At 40.9% G+C, this 26,777-nt stretch overlaps 1 protein-coding gene and 1 long non-coding RNA gene across 3 annotated transcripts in view; one reads left to right on the top strand and one right to left on the bottom strand.

The window, feature by feature from the left end:
* The window catches only part of LOC124054265, a 39,265-nt gene extending 24,724 nt beyond the window's left edge, over positions 1-14,541 (top strand). Inside the window, exons 3-4 of the long non-coding RNA XR_006842343.1 lie at positions 10,383-10,519; positions 14,251-14,541. This is a non-coding gene — a long non-coding RNA (uncharacterized LOC124054265). The remainder of the gene's footprint in view (positions 1-10,382; positions 10,520-14,250) is intronic.
* LOC124054262 (pyruvate carboxylase, mitochondrial-like) overlaps positions 7,214-26,777 on the bottom strand; it is a 262,121-nt gene continuing 242,557 nt past the window's right edge. For both annotated transcript variants that reach the window (XM_046380027.1, XM_046380028.1), the window contains exons 23-27: positions 24,505-24,679; positions 23,534-23,607; positions 14,708-14,848; positions 14,221-14,322; positions 7,214-10,514 (exon numbers count right to left, since the gene is read on the bottom strand). In XM_046380027.1, the coding sequence (XP_046235983.1) occupies positions 10,365-10,514; positions 14,221-14,322; positions 14,708-14,848; positions 23,534-23,607; positions 24,505-24,679 (642 nt within the window). In that variant the 3' untranslated portion in view covers positions 7,214-10,364. The remainder of the gene's footprint in view (positions 10,515-14,220; positions 14,323-14,707; positions 14,849-23,533; positions 23,608-24,504; positions 24,680-26,777) is intronic.

Below are 26,777 nucleotides of genomic sequence, written 5' to 3'. Positions count from 1 at the left end.
CAGGTGCTAGTGTAGGAAGCTAAGCAGTGTACTGTTATGGGTAACAGCAGCAGCAGTAAAACATGTTTTAGTCACCTTAAAAACAAAAAAAACTGGTTCAGAAATCTGATAAATTACCTCAGCCCTGGTGGATGTATAAGCATACTGTTGCTTTTTTTGTGAGGAAGGAAAATTGGCCAACAAAATTGCAATTGGTGCATTATTTATAGTATTTATAGTATTGTGCATTATTTGTGCCAGTCTCTTGCTATGACCCAAAGTCAATGCTAGCAATTAATTAATTACACAATTAAAGATGGTCAGACAGGGCAGCTATCTGTTTAAAAATGAGATAAAGATTGACTTAATAGAGTTATAGTGACTTTTTTCAGAAGAGATTATGCATATATCATATATCATTTTATAATCATAAAAAAGTGTGAAAAATGCATTTATAGCAATCATCAATCCGAGATGATGAGACAATGATACCTTGTAGGAGTTCCTTTGTGATAAAGTGTTGTAATTTGCAGTTGTTACAGTTACAATTTTTCAATCATCATTATTATTTATTTATTTTTGATCCACTTCAGCCACACCTGCTCATGGTTTTGATTTCCGAGGATGACTTTCGACAGCTCTCAGACGACAGTTCTTCCATCCAGCTGTAGATGAATAATACTGTAAAAGCTCAAAGAGTTTTTTAAGTCTAACAAATGAATGTTGTAGTACTCATAAAACAGCCTGTCGTGTAGTTGTTTTGCAAAACTCCTGTTTTGTGAATATGTGTAAGCAAGAAGGCCTTGTGCTGCGATTATAAACACTGACATAAAAACTGGAGGAGGCAGATCCACATCACCAACAATAAACTGAAAGCAAAACATATAAGGTCGACCACAGATGTGTTACTTTATAGTAACAGTGCTAAAATGTGTCAGAGTCAGTATGCCACATTGTTTTCAAACACAATAGTTTTTCGGTTGTCAGTTCACTTAATGACTTCTTACAGACATCATCATTACTGTCTCCTGACTGGACCCCTCTGCTTGTAGTCTTTTGGCATCATTACCGACAAATATGGAGTTGTTTGTCCTCAGATGCTGAGACAGATGAATGGGAGGCATCATATCAGCGTGACTACTGTACTCATTTAAGTTTTGATGTGTAGCATTTCCTTTTTAAATGTCTAAAAACAGCTAGACCTTTGTTAGATATTTTGTTGAATCAAGTTAATTGAAATGTTTCCAACAAAGTTAAAACCCTGAAAAATCTCAAGACTTGCGACAGACTCAGACAATACCATAGTCATAGTCACAGTATGGTCATCAGTCTGCACCTCTCCTGTCACTATATTGCTACAGCTGCTCACAGTTCAGTTGTCGTTGTATTATTGCTTCTGATGTCTTAGGTACAGGAGTATAAAATAGTGATTTGATTTCGGCTAGAGAGTTAAAGGTAATGTTTGTACTCTGAGTATTATAAATAAGATTAAGAGAGATCATAATTGTCGATCAGCTAAAAGCTTGTAGAGGACACGGCTGGGAAGTTAGAGGGAGCTAAACTGTTGAAAGGCAGTTGAGTAGAGAAATCAAGATAAAACTTACATATGTAGACAGAATGAGCATCAAATATATGAGCTGATTTATATTCCTTTGAGTATGAAATACTTTACATTCCTGCCTGAGCAAGCACAAGGCACCATTCCTTCAAACAGCACCTTTTTTGCTGTTAAAAAGTTTAATGAACACAGTGGATTGATGTTTCATGTCTGATCTTGTTGCGCTATGATTGTAGAAGGTGAGCCTGGCTTCTCATATGTTCAGCCTTGTTACCAGTTGTAACTCAAAGTGCTGTGCATCACTTGTTCTTAAAGCGTACAGAGACGACGTCTGTGCTTGGACAATTTGGGCAATTACGTACGCAAGTGACTAACCCTAACCCTATTTTGCTGCCGACAGGACATCCTTGTTTGTGCATAACAAAGAACATGAGCTGTCATTAAGAGTCCACTCGGACTGTTTGTTCTTTTTGGAACAATGTACTTTTCTTGCCCTGAACACGTCTGTTGCCACGGCAACAGAGCATTACTCTGACGCCAAGGTGGAGAATTTGTTGCAGAAAAAGACATCTGATGATTGGCACCTCTGACGTAGGTGAATGAAAAAATGAGCGATTTGGCTCTCTTTCTTTGATCCTCTCCCTCTCTTTGCTCTCTAATTCCTTAATTCCTGTCTGGGCTGTGTGTCGCAGTAGCTGAGCCACTCTCCTCTCCCCTCTGTTAGCTCACTCTGCCTCTGTCGCATTGAATCCTCCCTGTCTGACTATGCGTGTGCATCTGTGTTTCTGCTCTTCAGCTTCCCCCTTATATTTGCTGCAGTGCTTTGATGCGTGTTTGAATGCTTTAAGCTCACAGTGGCAAAGAGAGGTCACACTTTCAGATGCGCACACACTCCCAGTCAAACACACACTTTAAAGCCTGTGTGTGCTAACACAAGGAACAAAGTGCGCCAGCTGTGAGGGTGTGAGAGTGTTTTTCTGTGTGTGTGTGCGCACTTTCTGAGACCTGGGGCTAAACCAGTGTGTGGAGCAGTTTTAATACTTAATGAGATGTCTCATCACACATACATGCAGTATAAACTTGCTGTGTTTTCCTGCCCAGCTTTCCCTTCACTCATCGACACAGTTTACGTTGACACAGGATGTCACTAATTGTAGCATCAAAATGGCTTGACAGAGATTGACTCTGGAGGGAAATGATCCATGCACCGGCTAGCTGCTGGCCATCCTTTGATGCATTCATTAGATATTGAATTTGTCAGTGTGGTCAGCAATGTAGCATTGATCTGTCTGCTTAATTGAGGCGTGCATTGTTAACTCATCACTCGTATGGTTGCCCATGGCTTTGTGATGCACTGCTGTGCTGCTAATAGTGTTTAATGATGATAAAGTTGAGTCTGAAGGAGGAGAGAAGTACGGGCAGTGTTTCCTGTTCCCCGCTTCTTGTCATTTAGCTATCTTCATAACTGGAACTGACTCTGCAAGGCTTGGCGGCATGCACCCTTTTGGGTTATGAGATCATCACATCAAAAAATTGAGCAGAGCTAAATGTCGGCATTACATGAGACGTGCCGTCAGGGACATTTCTGTGTGGACATGCAGGGTGGAAGGTTTTACAGCACTGCAAGGCCCTGGCTGCTGATTCTTAGACAGGTGGAAAATTGTCCCCACAAGCAATCTTTGAACAGGAAGTAATGGAAAAGGAATGGAGATGGAAGTGGACCACACCTGCCAGGCGAGTGCTCAAAGTCCCTCATTGGAAAGTGATATGCGTTTGAGGCTGTGATGCTGTTTCACTGGCTGTTTTTGACATTGTAGAGTTTCATTTAATTCCTGCTTTTACACCATGATTACCAGCTTTTATGTAAGCTTTTTAAACATTTAACTGTTGAGCTTGCTCAATACTTTTTTGGCATCTGTTTCATGTCCGTGGCAAATTTTTTAGCGATTACAAACATTTGGTTTGATATCTAAAGCCTTTTTTTTTTTTTTTAGCAAAGCCCCAAAAAATCAGCATATGGGCTGCATGTGTGTTCAGACAGATCAGATCCCAGTTGTGCTGATTGACAGGAAGCTTAGAGACTGACAGAACTGTCCATCGCATCTGTCTGAGACACTATGTAGCCCGTCCTCCTTGTCTATTCTTTTTATTCAGGAAGGAGGATTACAGTGAAGAAAGCAGCAAAGCAAGCAGAGAAGGGATTATCGAACAGCAGCAAAGGGATTAGAGGGGAAAGTTGCACCTCAACAGAGCAGCAGACCCCTGTGGCCCATGTAAGAGACTCGTGCATGGGTTAGAAAGTTGGCTCCTCGGCCAGCTGCTGCCACACGGCTCCCCTCAGTGGGTATTTGCTGTTCATTTGGAGAGCAGCAAAGCAGACAAAGAGTTGAGCAAAAGAGAAAGCCACAAAGGGGATTTGAACTCTGCCACTCATTTATAGATTAGAGGCAGCAGTTATTAAACAGTTTCAGTCTGGGATCCAAATGAGAAATTCAGTCTGCGACCTCAGGACCCAGGGAAATGAAAACGTTTGCTTCCCTTGTGTTTTTGAGACCCCATCAGAGTAATTCTTTGACCCATTTCGAGGCCCAGTGTCAGTAAAAAGGAAGTAAAATCTACAGAGGAGTTGTGGTTTTATCTGGCAGTGGCCAAATGTTGACACAAACCAGTGCAGCTCTTCTCTGAGTAGCTGTAGCTCAGTAATCTGAGCCTCACACTATTAACTGCAGTGGTAATGTGACTGAAGTAATTCATGTTAAGACCTGACTGGTTGCCAGATAAAATAGTCATATGATGGTGCAATGGAGTTTTTTAGAGTTTAGGTTGGCTGAGGGAAATTGTGATTTTTCGTGATTAAATACATTTCATAAACTGAAACTATAAATCTGTCATTTAAAAACATGATGAACAGATGACTCAGAAGTGGAAAGAACTGGGAGTTGCAACAAAATCAACCTGTTGGACACACAATCGTGTCTCTGTTGGGCCCAAACAAAACATTTTGTTCACAATGAAAACTCTACATGTAACCTTTAACGTAACTACTGTGATTGACCGCTCAGCTTGCTACTCGCATGCTTGCTCCCAAACAGTCTTGTTTGTTAAATGTTTGTTTTGTTTGCAACTGCATTGTTTGTCCCTAGCCTGGATAGCATGGTAATATGTGGACTTTTGAGTTTGGACCAAAAGTGGTGGAAATTCTATGATATATTGGACTTTGTTTTTATGTGCATCCACTAAGTGTCTGTTTGTGGACTGCACTGCCCTGGCCCTGCCATGTGGACTTCATTTGCAGTAAAGTAGAACAGAGGACTTACTTTGTAAGGAGACTCAGGCCATTTGGAGCCAGTAAGGAGATCCTCACTATGTTCTTCTCCTCAGCGTTGCAAAGCATCGAGGAATACCGAGGCTCAGTCTGGTTCAGTAGTCTCTCTGTCCATCTCATCTCATCATCAGCAAAAGCTGCTCTAATGGCAGAATGCTATGTAATATGTTTGGCCAACTAGTTTTTTGTTTGACTGCATTTTTAACATACCGTTATCAGAGCATGCTGTGGTAAATTTAGCCGCTCGAGCTTTTCAGAGTTGTTGCTCCAAACGTGTGAAAAGGCCGCGTTAACTGAGCGACATGCATTGTTAATTGCCACTTTGTAGCCAAAGCAGTTTATTCACGGCCACTTAAGGTCTCTACCACCTGCGACAGTGTTGTCTGTCGTGATGCACGCTATTTTCTTCTCTTCTTTTCCTTATCTTCTGCTCCCTCGCAGTCCTTGCTCATCGTACCTCAGCGATGTGAGTTTCTGGTACAAAAGTAGTCTCAATTCATTTGGATTTTAATGTCCAGTCTTCACAAACATAGTAAGCTGTCATGGACATATAGAGGGACATGTTAATGCTAGACTACATGTTCTTTGCCAGAACAATTAAGTTTTTTTTTTTTGTTTTTGTTTTTTTTTCCCCACTGACTAGTAATGGTTGTTGTGCACTGGACCCATGCTTGTATTTGATACCTTTAGCAAAAGCTGACAATAATCAAGGGCTGGTCAGGTGCTAGCAGTGCTGACTTTGCAGCCTCTTGATCTATAGTGAACCTGCAGTGGTCTAGTCAGTGGCAGTTTTTTTTTTTTACATAGCTTGTAGATTGGCTGTGTAAGAGTCTTAGGCTTACCTTTGGTATCTGCACCGAACCCCAAATATTCCCGAATAGGAGATGTTACATTCTCGCCTTTGGTATTAAGTCATCCATTATGGCATTATGTGCGACACACCTCCCCCTCCCCTCCTACTCCTGCCTCCCTCTGGCGACTGCAGTGAGTCAGTCATCTCCAGTAACCCTCGGATGTTATAAATAGAATACACATTATCATCCAGCCCTACCCTGGAACTTTCTCAGGTTTTGTTTTGTCCAAATCAGTAGCACAAGGCAGTTTGTCAGACAGAACAGAGAACTGTGTGATATTTGCTGTTCTCATGTGAAAAGTTCGACATTCAGTATTCTGATTAAAAGTACAACTGAAGAAAATGTCAGGTGGGTGATTTGTGGAAATAGCCTTGATAATTTCCACCTGAATGGTACCTTTTGTGATAAAATTAAGGTTTCCACTTGACTAAAGTCGACAGACGTTACCATCATAGCTTTGTTTTTGGTGATAGACCAATCAAGGTCGTAGCAGGCAGACTGTTATCTTCCACTTCTCTATTCACATATGCAAATTTGATTATGTTGTTATTAATCAAAGCTGTCACTCAAGTCAGCTGACAAGTGGGTCATAACATCCACGGTGCCACACAATTGCCCCTGTGATTTAATCTGATGACAGTCAAGCTATTCTTTCAGCCTAGTAACACAGCAGCCTTTCCTCTCTGGACACGTGACAAGCCAGCCGTGCATGACTTAGCGTTGCTTTGTTATTAGTGATACTCTGCTTCACTAAATCCATACATAAGCACGAGAATGTCAACTAGTGCCTGCTGCCAGCATGATCAATCCCCTCACCGGTCACATGATAACAGTGAAAGTGGCGGCTGATCAATAATCCTAGCTGAGTGACATACTTGATTGATTTAGTGTGGTTACCCAGTGCTTAATCAGATCTAAAGAAGCTGTTTAAAGACAGCAGGGTGTCAGGGTAGGTCCACATCCAGCCACACAGGATTTTACTTGTTTGTGAAAGCACCAAACAAAAAAAATCCTTCAACACATCCAGATGCAAACTGAATTCTGATGTGCAGGGACGGCGGATTGAGAGAATAAAATAAGCACACTTATTTAAAATAACCCAAAGACTGAAGGCTTTAACAATCCAGCATATCCCTGTCACATTATGATAATAAATGTAATAGAATTTTACAGTCAAATTACTTGCATTGATCTGGCAGTGTTGCAGCTTGGGACACAGTCTTTTCACTTAAGGGTTTATTGTTGAAATCTAATTATTAGTTGGACATGTGATTTGACAGGCTGTAACTACATGCTGGACTCAAGATAAAGACGTATATGTTTAAAAAAAAAATATATCAGCCTGCTTTGTAGTCAGACTTCGACAAAGATATTTGTTACTGAAAACCGTTACCCAAAGTAGCCTTTACTCGACTCTGACTCTTATTTTCACAGTGCCACAGGGCTTATTGTTTCCCTGTTGTGTAAAACATGCAATACAAACCAACACAGTATAGATTCAGTTACAGGTAACTTTATTTGTCAGATTGACCAAGAACAATTAACATATTCTTTTGACACTAGTAGTTTCCCTTTTTGTGCCCTCCAGCTCTTTCCTAGGTCTTGAACAAATAAATGTAAACCAAATAGATGTAAACTAAGCCAGTAAATTAACGATTGAACTAAAATGTAGATGTGGTTTAGAAGTAAGAAAATTAAAGAATTAGTTAACATTTTTGATACAAATTCCATGGAGACATTTTGAATCTAAAGGCAGTCATGTTGAGTAAATAAACAGTTTGGTTGTTTTCATAAAAACACAGAAAGGAATAAAATAAAAAGAAAAAACTAAATGCCACAGACCCTATTTTCATACGCTCTGTGTGAGCTCACCTCCTGATATCATGAGCTCAAATACAGGTTAACGTTATGTCCTGCTTTTTTGAAACAATGAACATTTTTTAGCTGTTAATTTTTCTGATACTTTATTTTCCCCCCACCCAGATGCTTAATAGTAGAACATTGTCAAAAGCATGACTGATACGACTGCTGGCTAAGACATAGAGAAACACTGCCATACAGTTATACATTATTGCATGACTCTCTGTCATCATCTTACATGTGCAAATTTATAGTTGGGCGGGATAGGAAGAAGGGAACAGAGTGGAAAACATGATGGAATGGCAGCTGGTTGATGAGGCAGGGAAAGCAGATTAACAAGGAGAGCTAATAAGGAGAGGAGGGGAGGGGAGGGGGGTTGGACATCACATTTATTGTGCAACAGCTTGTCAGAAACGCTCATCTCTTTCAACAGATTTGAAAAACAGATTGATAAAGTCAAGCGGTGCAGTGAGGCATGGCAGTGGGCATATCAGTCTCCTAATTAACCGCAGTGCCGCCGTTCAGTATCGATGAATAGTTCAAAAGGGGACTCGTTCTCAGAGGTAATGGGGCAAAAATGCTGGGAACAGTCCAGTCAAGTACAAACTGATGCTTTAATTTTGTGTTTCGATCGATGCATTGTGTCAGAGGTGCTCAGACCATTTGGGAGAGTAAGATGTTGTAGTGCCTTTTCTGGTTCGCTGTCCCAAACACTGCACGTTTCATTGTATCACAGGGAGATTGTTACACTCTTCCTTTCCTGTTGTAATTGACACATGATTTAATTTTGTTCCTGCTTGTTCACAGTTTCCTGTCACTTGTCAGGGTAGCTAAACATTCAGTTCAGTGTAGATCACACTTTCATGTGTAAGACCCTCAAATAGAAGGCCTGCAGCTGACAGCAGAATCCTGTGAGTTTAATTCAGTATTGAACTACATCATCAGAAAACTGAGTAGGGTTGTTGCTGCATTGTTGTTAAATGTTTTGGATACAGCTTTGCCATGCCTCTGGGCTGTGTATTTGGTTTTGTTTTTTTGATCTAGGCAGCACTCGAGAGTTGGGAGTGTCGGAGTGAATATTATCGGAATATCAGGGGGTGTGTGCTTATGAATATTTCATTTCTTCTAGAGTGTTTTTAGCTCTGGAGGTGCCACACTATAGATACCGGTTTGACTTTGTCTTAAAATTTGCTTGTGGGCACACATACACACAGACATTTAGGCTCATTTATGCAAACACACACGCGCATTAGAAATATAAAGCCGAGTGCTGCTACTGCAAGTCTCCAGAGTCTCTTATTAGTCCGGCTAATTTCACATCATTTGACAGAGAATTAATTCATAAATTAATCAGCAGAGCCTCAGAAAATAACACCACATGCCTCCATTACACCACCATGTAATCCCATTTACACCTAGCATTAAAATCCCCATGCAGACAGAAGACTGTTCACCATAATGTCTGGCTGCTTCTGAAAAGACAGGGTGGGATCGTTCCTCTGACTTTGAACATCAACGTCAGACAGGAGACAATAAAATGGCCTGAAAGCCACCTTAAGACATATCTGAATTGGTTTTAGTGGACCACACTACAGCTGGGTTCGGATTAAGAAAGCCACATTTAAAGCCACTATAAGAGAGGTACTTTGTAAAAATCACATCACTAATCCTGTTTGGGTGTTTCCAACATGGCCTACAGCTTTATTTCAACAAAGCTGCTACAGCTTGCTTCTGCTTTGGGATTTTACAGACAGGTGTGGATGGGGAAACATTTCCAAAGCCAGGACAAATCAGTGAAAAAGGTGTCTACTATTACTGATACAGTAACAGAATATGTGTTTCACTTTGGTGCTCTGTTGGACATTTCAAGCCTCTACATTTCATGTATGTCCCCGCCAACCCAAAATTGTGCCACTTTTTGTGCTTCTGTGAAAGTATTTATTTTAAACAGTTTGAACCAAATAATGTGCCTTCTATCATTTAGCCCCAGTGTATTTTGTTGTGTTTTCCAAAGAACATTTCTTTACTTAGGAAGAAGAAAAAAAAAAAGCTACCAGTGATTTCTGAGAATACACTGACTAATGTCAGAGATTGATAATTTCTTGCAAATGCGAGCATGCTAAGAGATGAAAGTATTTTTCCTGTATGAAAAAATGATTTAGTAATACATCCTCAAATCTCTCTTGCTTGGTGACTCTGAACCCTGCTGATTACAAAGAAAAACATGTAGTAGTCATCAATAAGTTTAACCATCTTGCTTTGAATACATTAGGAAACATCAACAGCATAGCAATGAAAAATGTGGCATTTAATTGCAAGTAGATGTTACAACCCCACTAGTGTTACACAAGTTAAGTTCACTCTGTAGTACATCACATTTAAGACTAGCATTGAAGTCATGGAATGTATCATAATTCAAACATACAGTATAATGTCATTGTAAAACGTTTTTTTCCACTGGTTAACAGGATGTTAATAGATGTACTGAGATATACAAGTTTTTGACCTAATCATCACACTTAGCTCTTAGAGAATGAAGTTTTATTAATAGTACCATTGAATTAAATTAGATTTAGATTTATTTAGGTATTAGATTTTTATTTACACCCACTGGATGTCTGGATATGTGTAACCAAGAAGAATATGTATAAATTGGGAGCCAAAATATCCAACAGTACTGCGACAGTTGAGAGTCGTCTTAATTTATTTTTTTCTTTCCTTCTGCCTCACCATTTCCAGAATCAGATTGTCTAACTCTTGCCTCTCCTCTCGTCTCCCATCCCTCCCTCTACTCTTCGATTTCCAGTATCAGGTCATCTCCCTCCAAGGAGGCGTCGGCTGTGACATGAACTGCCTTAACGGTTCCCGTCACCGGAGAGTTGACCACCGTCTCCATCTTCATGGCCGACAGGACGCACAGTGGCTGACCCTTCTCCACCTTTGGTGATTATAAAAAACAGGAGTCACACATGCAGACCACTGAACCAGCACTGTATTTGAAGGTTAACAAGAAAAATGCATTTAAATCGTAGCACATAAACACTAGTTTTCTGGATTGGTATTATAATTAAAAGATGCAAGCAAGAGCTTATCAATAACAGCAACATGTGGGAGGGTTCACCCAAATTAAATGTAAAACTAAAGTGTCAAGTACTAGAGGTTAGCATTAAATGCCTAGACAGATTCGTACTCTATTATCTGTTAATTATTAGGGATGTTCTTAATGACTAATTTTTAATGACTAATTCAAACTTAGACTAATTAACTAGTCTAAAAACTTGAAAACACTCAGAGCACATGAGCACAATTTAATCAGTAACATGTCCAAAAAAATATATTGTTTACATATTAAGAGCCACATTGACAAACCACATTCTTTACAGACTTCTTAGACATAACAACTAACTGATACTGTTACACTAGTCACAGATACTAAAGTAATAGTTGACTATGAAGACAAGACATTCAGTGTAAATCATGTTCAGGATGTAATTTAAATGTAGCAGCTTAGCCTAAACGTAAACTCACTGAGCGGCTGCACAGACAGGCTAATAACTGATGGCTTTACAATCCGAATTCTGCTTCTCATTTTTGATTAAATGTTTATTCTTCAGCCTACAACAAATGTCCCCTGAATGAAAGTTCCTGTGTATGTTCTGAATGACCTGAACACAGAGGTTACAGAGGTTAGTGTGTTCTTCTGGCTCTAGAAATGGCTCCTACATGCATGTCAGTAGAACAGTGATTATTAGTTTAATAACCAACTAATATTTCTGGTGAGTTCTTTTTCTTTCTGTCCGCCGTGTTGTTGTATAGGTAAAATGTTTGACTGTATGGACATTTATGGGGAATGATTATGGATTCTTGCATGTAACGTTAAAGACATTAACAGTGAGTAATAAATATTCCACACAAGAAGCAGAAGTCGTACTCTTCAGCGAGTGAATCAGTTGTTAGCCTGTCTGTGCAGCCCCTCAGCGACTTTAAGTGCTGCTCGCGTGATACAACACACATGTAAATTAGATACTGTCATCATGACATGACATCATGACGCTGACATTGAACAGTGTGATTATGGTCTCAAATGGCTCTTACACTGTACACAGTATTTTTTGGACAGTGTTTAACACTACAGATTAAACTGTGCTCTATTTTCTGAGTGCTTTCTTACCTTTAGACAAGTCAGTGTGTCAAAAGTTTAGATTTCTCCTTTAAACATCAGGGAAATTAGTCAGAAACATCCCCAGTCGCGCCTCATGTACTGACCACTGATTGTAAATAAAGATGGACGACGTGAGAGCTCCACAGTACGTCTACGTTGCTGCTCCTGATTTGGGAAAGATGGGTGTATGGGTGGAAACTTAATCTTGAAGCCTCTGAGGGACAGGCTAATAACTGATGTACTCACCTTAAAATCCATCTACCTCTTCAATGGAATATCCATCACTCTCCATTAATGTTCCTCAGTATGTTACATGCAGGAATCCATAACCATTGCCCATAAATGTCCATACAGCCAAACATTTCACCAATACAACAGCACACATTCACCTGCCACTGAAAAACTTTGCTCCTCTATCCAGCAACACCTGTGCTGAAAATGACCCAAAGCACAAAGTGGACCTCTACTGCACCAATGTGTTGTCCTACATGTGCATTAATAGAACAATGATTAGCTTAATAGCTGACTAGTATTTCTGGTGTCAGACAGCAATGTTTAAAAGACTGTTCAGATAATGTACATCCCTCCATATTATCAGACAGTTTCTGATTCACTTCATACTTTAAGCAGAGCTCTTGTATTACTGCTTGTACACATCAAGAAAATTGTCATTTTAGCTAGTTCTGATCATTATTATTTATGGTGTTTATTTTTAAATGTGGTTATTTGATGCTATGAAAAGGGGGTTGGGTGGGAACTTATTACTGTGGCTTCCCTGTCTGATCACTACTGCACAGACTCTGGGTTCAAATGATGTCCTCAGTGCAAGATGGCAGCGTTTTCTAGAAACAGCCTCGTGGTTGTATGCCTCCACACACCAGTCAAGCTGCAGTTTACATCCATGTCTGCCAACATCACTACCCTTGCTGGTCGACAACATAAACACTTGTCAGTTATTAAACTAATTATTATTAATATTCTAATGTATATGTAGGACACCACAGTGGTCCAGTGGGTGTCACCTTTCTGCTTTAGGCCACTTACATTACAGGTAGACAAACAGCGTATTGTCAGGAAAATGTTTGGCTGTATGGCTTTATGGACAATGGTTATGGATTCATGCATGTAGCACATGAAAAGCAAGTAATAAATAACATGTCAAAGACAAAAACTAGAAATCAGTACAGTGAGCGCATCATTTATAAGCCTGTGTATACAGCCGTTAAGTGTTGGGATAGCTGCTATAGTACATCCTGAAATTACATAGGGACATCATTTGTGGTAAAATGTCATATCATAATGTTGTTTTATAAAAAAATTGCAAACTAATATGCTTATGCTGTCAGTGAAGAATGTGATTAAAGGTTTCAAACGTCTCTTATAATGTCCACAATATCATTTGATCAATGTTTACCATTACACATTAAACTGGGCTCAATTTTGACTGTTTTCCAAGGGTTTTCTTATTTTTACACAAGTCAACTGCTCTAAGTTTAAGTTAGGAACGTCCCTAGTCCAGACTAATATGTAGTGACCAATGACAGTATTTAAAGATGGATGACATGGGAGCCAAAAAACATCTTGATCGCCCCCTGGTGGCTTCTCTGTGTTAACAGAGGGACCACTGAAAACTAAGTACACATCAAATAAATCTTTCCTACAGGTTTCTCTCTGGTTATAATAGGTTATTTGATGCTATAAAAAAGGGGCTTGAAGTGTCATGACTGACAGCGGAGCGCTCTTCCGGATTGGGTCAGATGAGTTTATGGGCGGAAACTCGATCCCACGGCTCCACTGCCCAGTCACTGTTGTGCATTTGCAGGCCATGAATGACATCAGTGAAAGATAGCAGTGCTTGTATCTGGAATATTTTGGCTTCACTTTTGAACAGCAGGAGGAAGTGGAGGCACACAATCCATCTTAATGTATGTCACTAGTAGTGACCAGTGACAGTATATAAAGATGGATGACATGAGAGCTCCCCAAAAGTGAAGCCAAAACATCTTGATGGTCCCCTGGTGTTAGGCTCAAGTACAGGTCATAAATCCCTCCCCCTCCATGTTAACAGAGACCAAACTAAAAACTTAAAGTACACATCAATTACATTTTGTTACATTTTGAGTTATTTGATATTTAAAAAAAGAGGATGAAATGTTATGGTTGACAGCTCAAGACTGTCAGGGTGTTAAATCGATCCCACGGCACCATCGCCTAATCACTACTGCACAGTCACATAGTTACAAATGCCCAAGATGGCAGCACTTGTATCTGGGATATTTTGGCTTCAATTTTGTACAGTGGGAGGAAGAGGAGGCATGTCGTCCATCTTAATATATGTCAGTGGTGGGTGAGTAATAGAAAGCCTTGTCACATGGTGCAATGACAACGAGACGAGGATTAAGACTAAATTAAACCAAACCGAGCTGCGGGACATGATAGCACATTTTTGAGTTAAGGTGATCAAATCTGACAGTAAACTAACCTTAGATCCGACTTCCACTTTGACCTCCAGGACTTTTCCAGGCATGGGTGCTCCCACCTGACCCTTGATGGACTTCTGAGCTTTGGGATGGAACTTCATTTCCTGGGTGGAAGAAACAACACAGATTTCACGCATTTATCTGTCCAGCCGATCATCCATCCGAGTCATCCACTCACGCCAGCCTCCATTTATCCACTCATCCTGTCAACGATCCAACGATATAGTTATTCAAACACACTGAAGCAGTTCTCCCCGAACCTGCTGAGCCTCCATCTACCTTTCATCACCATTTGTTTCTATGAATAAAAATCACCTGTGGTTCCTGAGTCATATCATTTTTTTGTTTTGATTAAATCAAGCCTCCCCTTCCTCTCTCATTTTATCCATCTATATATAGTTTACCTGCAAATACATACATCCATCTCTCAAACCATCCCATGATTTATCTATCTATCTATCTAAATCTCCCTTCATCTCTTCTGTGTACCTTCATGGCGACGGTGTCTTTAACAAGCACAGATCTCAGCTGTCCGTTCAGCTCAAAGAAGACCTCTCTCTGGCCCGCCTTGTTCAGGTCACCCAGTGCCAGCGCCTTGATGTGGAGGGTCTTCCCTCTCTCCAGCTCCACCTGTGATGAAAAACAAAGCCAGAGAGGAGGAGGAGGAGGAGGAGGATTGGATCAAGTGATAAGGAGAGAGGAGAGAAAATGGGAGAGGAGGAGAAATTAGATTGTGTTAGAAAATTAAAATTAATACACGGGTTCCTAGCTCACAAGTCCAGCTAAAGCAATAAAAAAAAGGGACTGCAGAGCTCAGTGAAATTAAAAAGAAGTTAGTGGAGGGAGACAAATGCAGTCTTTCCTTCTCTTCCTTATTTCTTTTTACCCTCAGGCTGGGCTGGAATGTTTCCCAGCATGCACTTGGTAGAGGGCAAACGCACAGGTTCACGAGAGGGGAGTCATTTAGTCTCACTGCAATTAAACTGCACTAAATAAATCAAATAATGAAGCAACTGATGTCTGTGAGAATTTTGTATTTTGCTCTAATGCACTTTTTTTTTTTACGGCACGAGATTAAATTAGTGACTGCTCTTAAAAGCTGCCCATTTGTGTTAAACTCTGTCTGCAAATCAAATATATCTTATAGTACTGTAACGTTTGAAAGGTGTGAGCTACCCAATAGCATTTTTTATTACAGCAGACATTTAGATTTGTCAGAGTAGGAAGAGCACAGTGTTAATAACAGCATCAGCATATGGGACGGGTGGCAGAGCGTTCAGTGCATCAGGACAGTTGAGTCATTAAAAAGTTGGTCAATTAATGACAATTAATATACTGAGATTTGACAGTTTAATATTCTACACATTTGAGTATAATTACACTGAAGGATGTAATTTTGGCAGATGTGAGGTACGTTTGATTTTCATGCACTTCTGTAACAGAAATAAACCACGAACTGACACAAATGCAGCGTAAGCCAGCCACAGTTTAAGGACTGTACAGGATCCTAAAACTGCAGCGGCCAAGTGGAATACAGCCATAACTCAATTAATTTGTACTTTTTTCTGCTGTGACTGTGTCAAAATGGCTTCAATGTAAAGGGCCTTCAAGAAGAACCAACATTTTTCTGTTGGTCCTGTGACATTAAGTCATTTGATTGATATCTGAATTGATTAGTGCGGAAAGGCCAATACACACAACATACACAGGCTCCTTATCGCCTCCCTTTTACGTTCTGATGTATCTGGGACGATCCCGAAACTCATGCGCCACGAGCAAACCACACGGAGCTAGCAAGGCTACCCACTTTTTCCAGCTGGTCTCAGTCAGGTTGAAGTCTCCACAGTTTGAACAACATCTTCAACAACAGCCTAAACAAACCACTTCAACAGAAAGACACTCCAGAGTCTGATAGCCCCGAATGGTTTGGAGGTGAAAACGCCGTAATGGTTCTACCAAACGCCAGCCTATCAAGACATGACGGCAAATTTCAGCTAAATGGCCACCTGACATTTTGACATGTTATTGACTAAAAACTACTTTTGAGCAAATGAATGAAAAGAAGAAAGAAGTTCCACTGCAGTTTTTTTAAAAAAAAAAATCTTTACTGCACACGACTGCACTTTGTGTAAGCATGAAACTGTTACCTTATAGAACAGGAAGGAAAAAAACAAGACATGGATGACTCTGCTGTGTCTATCTGTGTGTTTACACCAGACTGTCTCACACCTATCAGTTATCACAGGTGACATATCAATTCTGACTTCAAATAGAGAAGTGCCATAGACAGGAAAAGAGACAAAGAGACGAGACGGCAGACTGGAGGATATAAAAACATTTCTCCAGCCTTGTAGGGCTGTGCCTTTAACTGCCAGCTGTAAAAGTGTTGTTTAAAAGACAAAGACATAACTCCATCTGTCTGTATCAACACCAGACAGGTGTCCCTGTCTCTCATATCAATTCTGGTCACTGCTGAGCTCCGTCTTGCTCAGTTTTTTCCCTCGACACCGGCCACCGCACTTCTTCATTTATCTCACGCTTCTCCTCAAATCTCTAATCTCACCGGCTGGAAACTCCATTTGTCCAACTTTCCCTCTCCGGCTTTCAGTCTCTCTCTCAGTCCTCCCATGTGTCACAGCTTTCCATTTTTGCACTTTTTGTTTTGTTTTGCCACCTATTTCTGGGGTCACTCTGTCTCTCACGTCGTTATTAATTTTCCTCATCTGCTTCTCTTTTATCTGTCTGTGACTCTTTCCTGTCTGTCTGTCTTCGACCCTTCCCCAACCCCCATCCCTTTTTGTTTCTCACATTGCTGGGTCTCCATTGATATTCCAAACTAAGTCTCAGCGCAAACACAAAAATACACCCCGCTGCAGGTATGTATTGATCTCCATTTCACTCTGCCTCTCTCTTTCTCTCTTTGTCAGTTTCCCTCTCTCCATATCTGGTAACCTTTCTTTGTATGCTTTTGCTTTCTCTCTGGTGCTCAATTTCCATTTCGGTTTCCCTCTCTCCATCTTCTTTTACGCCAAGCTTCTCTCCAGCTTGTGCTGTTTAGTCAGGTTCTTGGCAGCTCTTTGCAAAAAAAAACAACCCCCAACAAAACAAAACAAAACAAAACAAACAAAAAAAACAAAACTGCCTTCCCCTCCAACTGCGTGGCTCCAACGCTACTTCTTCTCACAACTGTTCCCATGAAAAATATAGCATGTGCCTCTTTGAAGCGTTGCACCAGATTTAAGAATCTTTTGAAGATGATTTTGTCTAAGATGTAAATGTGTGTATGTATGCTGGGTTTATACACAGCTAAAAGGATGAATTCCCCGCACTCTGTCAATATATAAAACATCAGACGCACATTAAGACTTTCCCTTGTACAAATTAATCCAACGAGCTCACACACTCACTGCCTCCTTCTGCCAAGTCTCCACTATAGCTGGTTTCAATTGGCTGCTTTCATTTTTAATTCAGTTCCTGGTTAAAAAAAACAAACAAACAAAAAAAAATAAACATTCAAGAAGTCATTGAGCTAAACAACAAATTTGAAGCAGGATATAAGGATGTAAATATTTAAACAAATTCTCAACTGGCTTCTGCAACTATTGACACAGTGTGACTATTTACTCTTTGTGCTCCTCCGACTCCTACTGCACGCAACGCCACACGCTGTAACTGAAATGCAGTACAAGCAGTGGCGGTGAAGTCGGGCACTACAAGTCCACTGGTACAAAGCATCAAGTCAAAGTCAAGATATGATTTTTGATAACTAGGCTGCGAGCACTACACGTAAACTGTGTGACCAGTTCACTGGAGAAGGTCTTAAAAATAATTTGTCTCCACACGCCCTCAACCTACATAAATCGATAAAATCTGATCAAAGCCGACCCTGACAAGGCAGCCGCCTCCTCCTATTTTGGTTTCTCACAATCATGCTAGCGTGGTTTCTTATGCATTATGTATATTCCATATATCAGCAATGTATGTGCTGTGATCTCGCCTGTATGGTCCTCACACACTGCTTGGATTTATTTAGGGAGCTCCTTCAAGGACAGAGCTTTTTCTGTCAGACTCTACTGCCTGTGGGTTTGGTGCTATAGCATCTCTGAAACAAGTCTGACATTATGCCTCACATGGTGACTTTGATATGACTGTATTAATGACTTGTGTTGCCTGTGACAGGGTAATGGCATTACTGCCGTGATGTGTTGGTGTCTGTGCAATATTAGCACTGACGGGAGTGTGTATGACTGGGTCCATGTTTGTGAAAATCTGTGTTTATATTTCCGTCAAACGTGATTAAGACTTCACTGAGTCATCAGCACATGCCAGATAGGTCAATGTGTTTCTTCCCCCCTCTTGTTTGTGCTGTATGCATGAGTGGGTGAATCAGCAATGGACAGAGCTGTCACCCATCTGTAGGTGTACAGTATATTTCTGTATATGAAGGCCTTAATTAAAGAGCTGTAATTTGGCCTTTCAAAGGCAGTTTCAGAGCAACATGCCTAAGTGAGCTTTGTCCAACCTATCAGCACTCAAGTCTGTCAGACTGAAAGAAGCATCAGCGACACGCAACTCACTCAACTTTGCAGAACATTAACAAATTAGACTGCATAAAAGGAAAACTGAAGAATCCTCCCACCACATCCTCAACACAAAGAGGAATCTTCCAGGCTCGCTGTTCACTCTTCACTCTGGCTGATAAGGCTCTTGTGCCGGATTTACAACAAGCTCAAAATGAAGTGCTAAACAATACCAAATGATTACTGTGAAAGCCTTTATATCTCCTTCCCACAACATCAACAACTCAGGGCTTTGGGTCTAGATCTGCTCAAAAAGATTTGGCACTTAAATCTGTGTTGATCTGCTGTGTGCTTCACACACACAAGCTGCCAAGAGCTCATAAACAGCTTTTGTTCCTGATACACAGGTAACAGTGTGGCTGGGTAAAATTGCTGAAAGAGTCATCAGCAATGGACACTGTGGATAAAATGGCAACAAAGGCTCACGTTGTGCCTCATGTTCTGAAGAACATCCACTTTATATTGCAGATAGTTCAACAGAGGAAATAAAACTCATCAAGTGCTCCGGTTGCACAGTGCTGTTTTCTTCCTTTATCTTTCTTATCTGCTTTAACAGAGCCGACTATAATTCTACAAAGCAATCGGCGTCGCAAAAGCCGCCATACATGAAAGCAAAAATAAATATGCTTCTCATGAGCACCTGATAATTACCTTTTCTGTTGGTTCTAAGACCGGCAGGCATTTTGAACACCCACACTAGCTGTCTGTACATTTGACAATTATTTTCCTCTGATTCATATCATAAAAGGTTGCAGCAGCTGCCATTCACTTTGCCTACCGTCAACCTGCGTCTAACTTACTGTATTCAAGTCAACGTGTGAGGAATTGAGGCAACTCACTTTATCCCAGTGATGTGTGCATCCTTGAAAAGTGCTTTATTCCTATAAATGTTCTTATTTAATAAGAAATAACCCCAGCTGTCAAATACAGACAAAAGAAATGTGAGATCTGAGGTCAGGGATGCAGCAGGTATAAAATGGACTGTTCATATAAAGAAACTTAATTTGGCCGAAAGTTAATGCTGTTTATTATATGCTATACTCTTGAATTACATTTATTTCATTGCGGTTTGGGTATCTGCCACATAACGGAGAGGCACACATGAGTTGGATAAGAAATGACAACAGCGAGATTACTTGTTCCCAATGCAGGGGCTTCATTTGGCCCTTCAGGAATTCTGCACAAAGACAGAAAACAACCAGCAAACACCTCACACTGGGTGTGACAGGTCACTCTTTTTGACATGTTTTCATTTTCTCACGCCTGCTGCCACTAATCGGACCCGATCTGGTGGGAGTACCCATCGTCATGACAACAGCGGGGGCAGTTAGTTTCTGCTGCGATGACTGATGTTAAGCACAAATCCGAGTATCTGAAAATTCTGAAAATGACAACAGCCGTGACGGATTGGAGATTAGATAAACAGCAGTAAGGGAACAGCGGAGGGTAGTGGGGAATTTAAAAACAAAACAACAACAACAACAACAAAAAACAGTTTTGCATTTGGGAAATGTGTGAATGTTTTGAAAGTTTTCCACTTTCCACAGGACAAAAAAAACAAAGAGTCACTGAAGGCTACGGCAGTTAAATATGTGCTTTCTCATTTTCATTTAAAAAAAAGGGGAAAGTTAGAAATTACTTAAAAAAGGAAAAAAAATCCATCACTGGACAGTTGGAAAGTGGATATCAACTGTCTATCCTGCTGTGAAACTGAAGCTTTCAAAGTGTTGCGTGACTGACTGGCCCATAAATCACAAACATTTTATTCAAGCCAAACATTTAGTGTGTTGTAGGACTTTGAAAGGAAGCATACACCAAACTGTGGCTTCAAATGGACATAATTAACAGACTTAAAATCTGCTGAAGCTTCCAACAGTTTTCACTGAACTAATTTAAGGATTTATTCCACTCAGGTGTTGGTGGTCCGGCTGCGGCTCTCCTGCCAGATTTCTAATGGCTACACGTAATGATAGACCATCTGCAGTGATGGAGGAGGAAGGAGGCTGTCCGTCTTCGAGGTCAATATTAGATCAACACAATCAGTGTGGCTCCTGATTCTCTGATAATAACACAACAGCAGAGCATTAGTACTCCCCATGGCCCTCCCGATACATAAAAACCTATTAACACCAGCCTGGAACCATTACTGTGAAATTAAGCAGCAGTTTGCTAATCAGAGAATGAAGAGAAAACACTAAGGAAAGGAAGGAAGGAAAAGGTGATTTATAACGAAATTTGTGTGTTGGGTTTTTACTGGGAACATAATTCGAACTGATGCTGGTGGAAAGAAGAGTATGAATGAAGCACAATGAGCGTAGACAAGGAGACGTCCTGAAAACGGCGAAAGGTACCAGGTGGCTGAAGGGAACATAGATTTCCTTTCATGATGTAATGCAAATTTTAGTTTCAGCAATGCACAAAAAGTGCTCTATTAAATACACATTTCATTTAAGCTATGAAAACAGAAAAATATTAAAGAGGGGATAACAGAGCTATGACTCAGCTGTCCCTGCAGCAGACTAACAGGACTAAACAAAATGAAAATGTCTTTCAAAACGTGAACATTACAACACCTTGAAAAATGATAACGTTGCTCTGTTTGAGAAAGAGGTTTGAAGGATTTTATCCTCTTTAGATGGAAAATCAATTTCATTGAATCATTGGTGAACAGAATCAATTTTCTGAACAGAAATCCTTCTTTTTATTTTAATGCTTAACTTCAGAGAGAAATGCCTGGCTTTACTGTAGACAAATACTGTCACTAGCTGGCTAACCAAACAGCTAGTATGGTTAGCATACTAGCTATTTAGCACCAACAGCTAATTCAGAATGGATTCAGTGTTTTGGATGGCAACTGCAAAGTTAACGTGACTCGTTTTCATCACCCAGCTAAGACAATTTATATACCGGATGAACCAACAAAATCCTCTGACATACTTCTACAAGTTCACTCCCCTCAGCAATCTTCATCAAGCCTTTCTACGTCAAATCACTGTGTCCCTCTCACATCCTGTGTACAGAGGAATGCAAACTGCCACCTTTTTCCACAACAAACAAACAAACAAAAACATGCAGACAAAACTACTACAAAAGATGCAACAGAGGTGCATTTAGCTGATCACTTCCTGTTCGACTGCTGCCATCTGCTCACAGGTACTTTGTCCTATTGTGTATGTAAGTGCTATTACATAAATGCACTGAATATATAAAGGTTAAAATGGGTTTAAAGATCATTTGATACATAGATATAACTTGTTGTTGTATGTTGCATTTTTTGTTCCCCCGGCGGTTCCACCGACCTGCGTTTGTCGTTGTGAAAAGAGCCACAGTGTAAATGTGCCAGGTTACAAAAAACTCGTATGGCGTCATGGAGGAAAATAAAGCTCAGTTCCCATTCCTGCGCACTGCCACTGTCCTCTTTACGCGATCTAACATTAAACAGACAAATGACTCTCAAAGTCTCCACGAGTGCACTTGTCAAGAAAATCCTCCCCATAACATAATATAAAAGTTTGAGGTTTGATTTTGCTATAAACTTTAAAATAATAATAATAATAATAAAAAGCATGCTTAAAGCTTTGAACGTCAGATCAACATTTCTTCATGTGATGACACACTGAGTGACAGACTCTTCCAACATCTCCTTCACTAGCAAAGGAAAACGTCTCTTTGAACCAACGCTGGATTTTGACATCTGTCGCGAAGGTTACCGTCAGTAGTTTCAAGAATCTCTTTGGAATTCACTCATCAATCTGGACTTGAACAATCACTTTGGCTTAGATGAGTTTTGCTCCTCAAAGCGGTTACTTCTGTCATTTCTGCTGAAATGTTCCGTTTCCGACGCACTCTCTGGATAAAAACGCCGTCTTCAAACTTGCCGTCTCCTGCTCTGAACTAAACTTTTCAATCAGCACAGCAGACATCTTGAAATATTTCTGCTGACTGCTTATTCGTGTATGTTAAAACCAATTTCCATTTTGGAGTTTGCCTGTTTGCGTGTCAATATTCCCCAGGATGGTTTCAGTTTCAGATCTTGCGGCGATGCAGTTACAAGCGACAGCCAATTACGATATTCTCTCGCCAAGAGATTGTTTCATTCCTGTGCCCAGTTTGTTCGCACGCAGAGCAGTTCAACTCAGTTTTTTTAAAATTATTTCTCCATTGGACCGCGTGTTCAGCTGCCTCCTTGCTAGGGAATAAATGGTCTGAGCTCTAGAAATCAGTAACAGTTATATTTCGGTCTGAGAAATGGGCCCTCAGTGCCTTTCTTTGGCCCGCTGTCAAATCTCATATGACAGAATGAATCTGTTATTCCTGTGTGGGGGAGGCTGGAGGGATCCAAAATGCTGTTTGTTGTTCCCTTAATAAAGTGTTAATATCTTTGTCCTCCCCACTGTGTTATCAGTACTTCACTGTGCACTGAACTGCTATCACACCTCAACCATCTGCAGCAATGGGAACTGCTGATAATGTCTTTATAGAACTTATTAATTAGGGAGCGAAACAGATAATGAAATCAATTCTAGTAATATTAAATCTATCACACCATTGGTGTTATTTGTAGAATTTTACTTTATCCATTTTTACGACTTTTCAAAAGAACATTCCTGCCTGGGAAGACACATCTTTCAATCTAGGACAGAATGATTCTTGATTGTAAAATTCGGCGGAATATCCCTTTTGTTTGGTCTTAAAATGTGAAAGGGGTGTTGGTCTGCAGTGTGAAGTTGTGTACCTCAAACTCCTCTGCGATCTTGGGCCCATCCAGGAACAGCCTGGTGCTGAGACAGTCCACTGGACCGAAGTTAGCTGGGAACACACAATGGGATTGGGATTGTGATTAGAATTTTAACCCTTCGCGAAGACAAAGAACAAAAATCTGCAATATGTAAGTGTTGGCTGATGATTTTCTATTTTTTTCTAACTTGACACACACTGTGCATACGAAAGCGCGTGCCCGCAATGTGACACAACCACTTTGAGGCGTGGATACATCTGACCTGGACGTCAGTTTTAGAAAAGGGGGTTAGTTAAATTTGATACCAGAAATAGAAACAGAACAGGCTGAGCTTTAAGGGGTGTGTTCAGTCTTAGGCTGAAGAAGCTAAGAAATGATTGTACACTAATTAAAGCCCCTCACAAAGATCTCCTCTCTACTCACAGCAACAATTAAGCTTGTGTTAATCCAGGCAGCCAAAAGTCATTTTTGAAAATGTGACTCCTCTCCGATGAAACTCCAACATCACAGTCTTCTGCCTGTGTGCACTTCAGACTACGCTGTCACAGGTTCGGCTGATTCCCCTCCACCCCCGAGCACCACCCCTTGCGGTTTTGTTACTTAGTTGTGTATCATGTAAATTCACTGACGGGTACCACTTCAGGGCTTCAGCTGCATTTTGCTCTGACTCTGAAGCATGTGATTGTTTTCCAATATGTAAACCTCTGAACTGCCAAATACAACAATTGGCTGCACTTTATAATGAGTGTTCCTGACTTAAGGTTGGCTGCTAATTTCAAGCCCCAGCAATAATACAAATGAGAATGAGAGCACGAGACCGAGTGCCATGAACCCACACTTCTGCGGTATAACAGATCCAATTTGATTAAACGCACATAATTAAAAACTGAAATAACACAATTTGTTGATGCCTGTTCTTAATCTATTATAGTATCAATTATCACAAATCAATTATCATGCCCACTCACCAGTAAATTCCTTGAACTCCTGGAACACCTTGGGGTACATGGCTGCTGACATCACATCCTCAGGGGTGATGTCGTCGCCGTGGGCAGCTCGGAGCCCCTCCTCCAGGGCCTTGAAGTCCATTGGCGGCAGAGAGGCGCCAGGACGACCCTCGATACGGGGGAGAGACTTCAGCACCTGGGATGGGAGGTTGAAAGAGAGAGAGGAGGGAGGGAAGATAAAAGGTGTGTGAGAGAAGAGAAGGGGAAAAAAAAAACATGTAGTTCCATTAGAGTCATACATGTATAGACTTTTTTAATGTTTTCCCACAGGAACACTGATGCATAAAGTGCTGGTAAAACCTCCACACTGCACTTCACAGCTACACATGTGGGTAAAAGCTGCACCCTGACAAAGCTCCGAAGCGACTCAGAAACTTTTTAGAGGGGGAGGAAGACATGTGGAGATGTTTTGAGGAACGGAGAAGGGGAGAAGCACTTAAATCAGAGAATGTAAAACTTGATGCAAGATATTTTGTTAATTTACATAAAAGTGGCACCGGCATCATGCTAATATCTGCAGTGATATCCACTTGAGATCCCTCCGCCTCTCCCACTCTCTATCAGTTCATCCTCTCCTCTCCAGTCAAGTACCATCAAGCCTATCTCGGATAACTGCTGTGTTGCCGCATGTGTGACACATCGTTCTCGTTCCCTCTCAGAAATAGCAGAGGAGAAAGACAAACAAGAAGACAGACAGAAAGAAAGAAAGAGGATAAGTGTGGAAAGTGGAGGATTCTATAAGACTAATGATGTGACATTGTATCTGCCCACACGGTTGTTGGTATCTGATATAACTTGTAGAGACGATCGATCTGACGCTTCTAATGATGACTGGAGAAGAGATTATGTCAGGACGCCTAAAGGCTGCTGTTTTGGTCTGACAGACGCAGAGGAAGCACGTATCTCCATACAATTAGCCTGTTTAGTCTTAGCCTCAGACATTCAGAAAATGCTGGGAAAGGTACAAAGAGAAAAGCCCAGCAGCAAAGCTGTTGTTCTTCTCCTGGCCTATGTCTGTGTTTGTGGATGTGTTTTACTCACTTTGTGGGGACAAAAACCTGTTTACACAGACACGTGTGGGGGCTCACCTTCCTTATGGGGACAAAATGCAAGTCCCCATAATGTAAATGATTAAATGTTAGGGTGAAGATGTTATCGTTAGAATAAGTCTCCAGGAAATGAATCCAAGTCTATGTAATGTCCCCACAGAGCATGACAACATGACTGTGTGCATATGTGTGTGTATGTGTGTGTCTCCATGCGCGTGCATTTGTTTACCTTGGCATCATTCAGGTTAAAATAATGACCACTTAAGCCACGTCCTAAGTGAAGTACTGATAATCGTTATGTGTTTACACTATAAGCATAGCACTGTGTGCATCACATTAAACATTCCATTGATCATATGTCTCCTGTGTGCACGCATACTGCAAATATATCCATGTTGACTGCAAATGTGCGTGTGTGCGCATGTGTGTGCGCTACTGCGCGTGTTTCATATCTTCGCTAAGTCTTTGTGTACGTTGGTGCTCGTGTGAGCCTTGCGGAAATCTCCAGACAAAAGGGCCCGGTGCAGTGCTATTAGTCACAGAGCTAACAGTTCAAAGATAGCTGACTCATTTGTGTGTGCGAGAGAGAAGACGACACTTCAAAAGATGGCAGAGTCACTGGAGTCCCTGCTCATTAACATCGTATCCTCTGCGGATGTCTTACACCTAAACTGCTTGATTGTTTAAGTGCGAGACGCAGACAGATAGTGACTGTGTGTGTGTGTGTGTGTGTGTGTGTGTGTCTGTGTTAACAAATGAAGGAAAGACAAACTCTTCCTTCAAGGTTATTTGCTCTTTATCCTCATTCCTCTTAAACACACACACCCCCCACTCTTCTTTATTGTCACTGATTTTTGCTCTTCCTCTCGCTGAGTGTGGTGCTAAAGGATGTTCTGTATTTTCAACCATCCCATTTCTTCAATTCACGTTCATTCTGATGCTCTCTCTCTCTCTCTCTCTCCCCCGTCCATCCTCCCACCCTCTCCCTCTCCTTTTCCCTGCTGTCTTTCTTGCTTTCCTCTTCCGTGTTCATTCTCTCTGTTCACCCACGCTGCAAATGACCTACGCGTGACAGAACTAATATGAGGAAATGACTCAATTACCACTTTGTGTCTTGAAAAGTTTTCCCCCACGCATGCAACTGCATGCAAACAACTGCGCATCTGGGACATTCTGCAGAAGATG

The sequence above is a fragment of the Scatophagus argus genome, chromosome 23 (genome assembly GCF_020382885.2).
Source record: "Scatophagus argus isolate fScaArg1 chromosome 23, fScaArg1.pri, whole genome shotgun sequence".
Taxonomy (NCBI): domain Eukaryota; kingdom Metazoa; phylum Chordata; class Actinopteri; family Scatophagidae; genus Scatophagus; species Scatophagus argus.
This window is presented reverse-complemented; position numbering and strand designations above follow the sequence as displayed.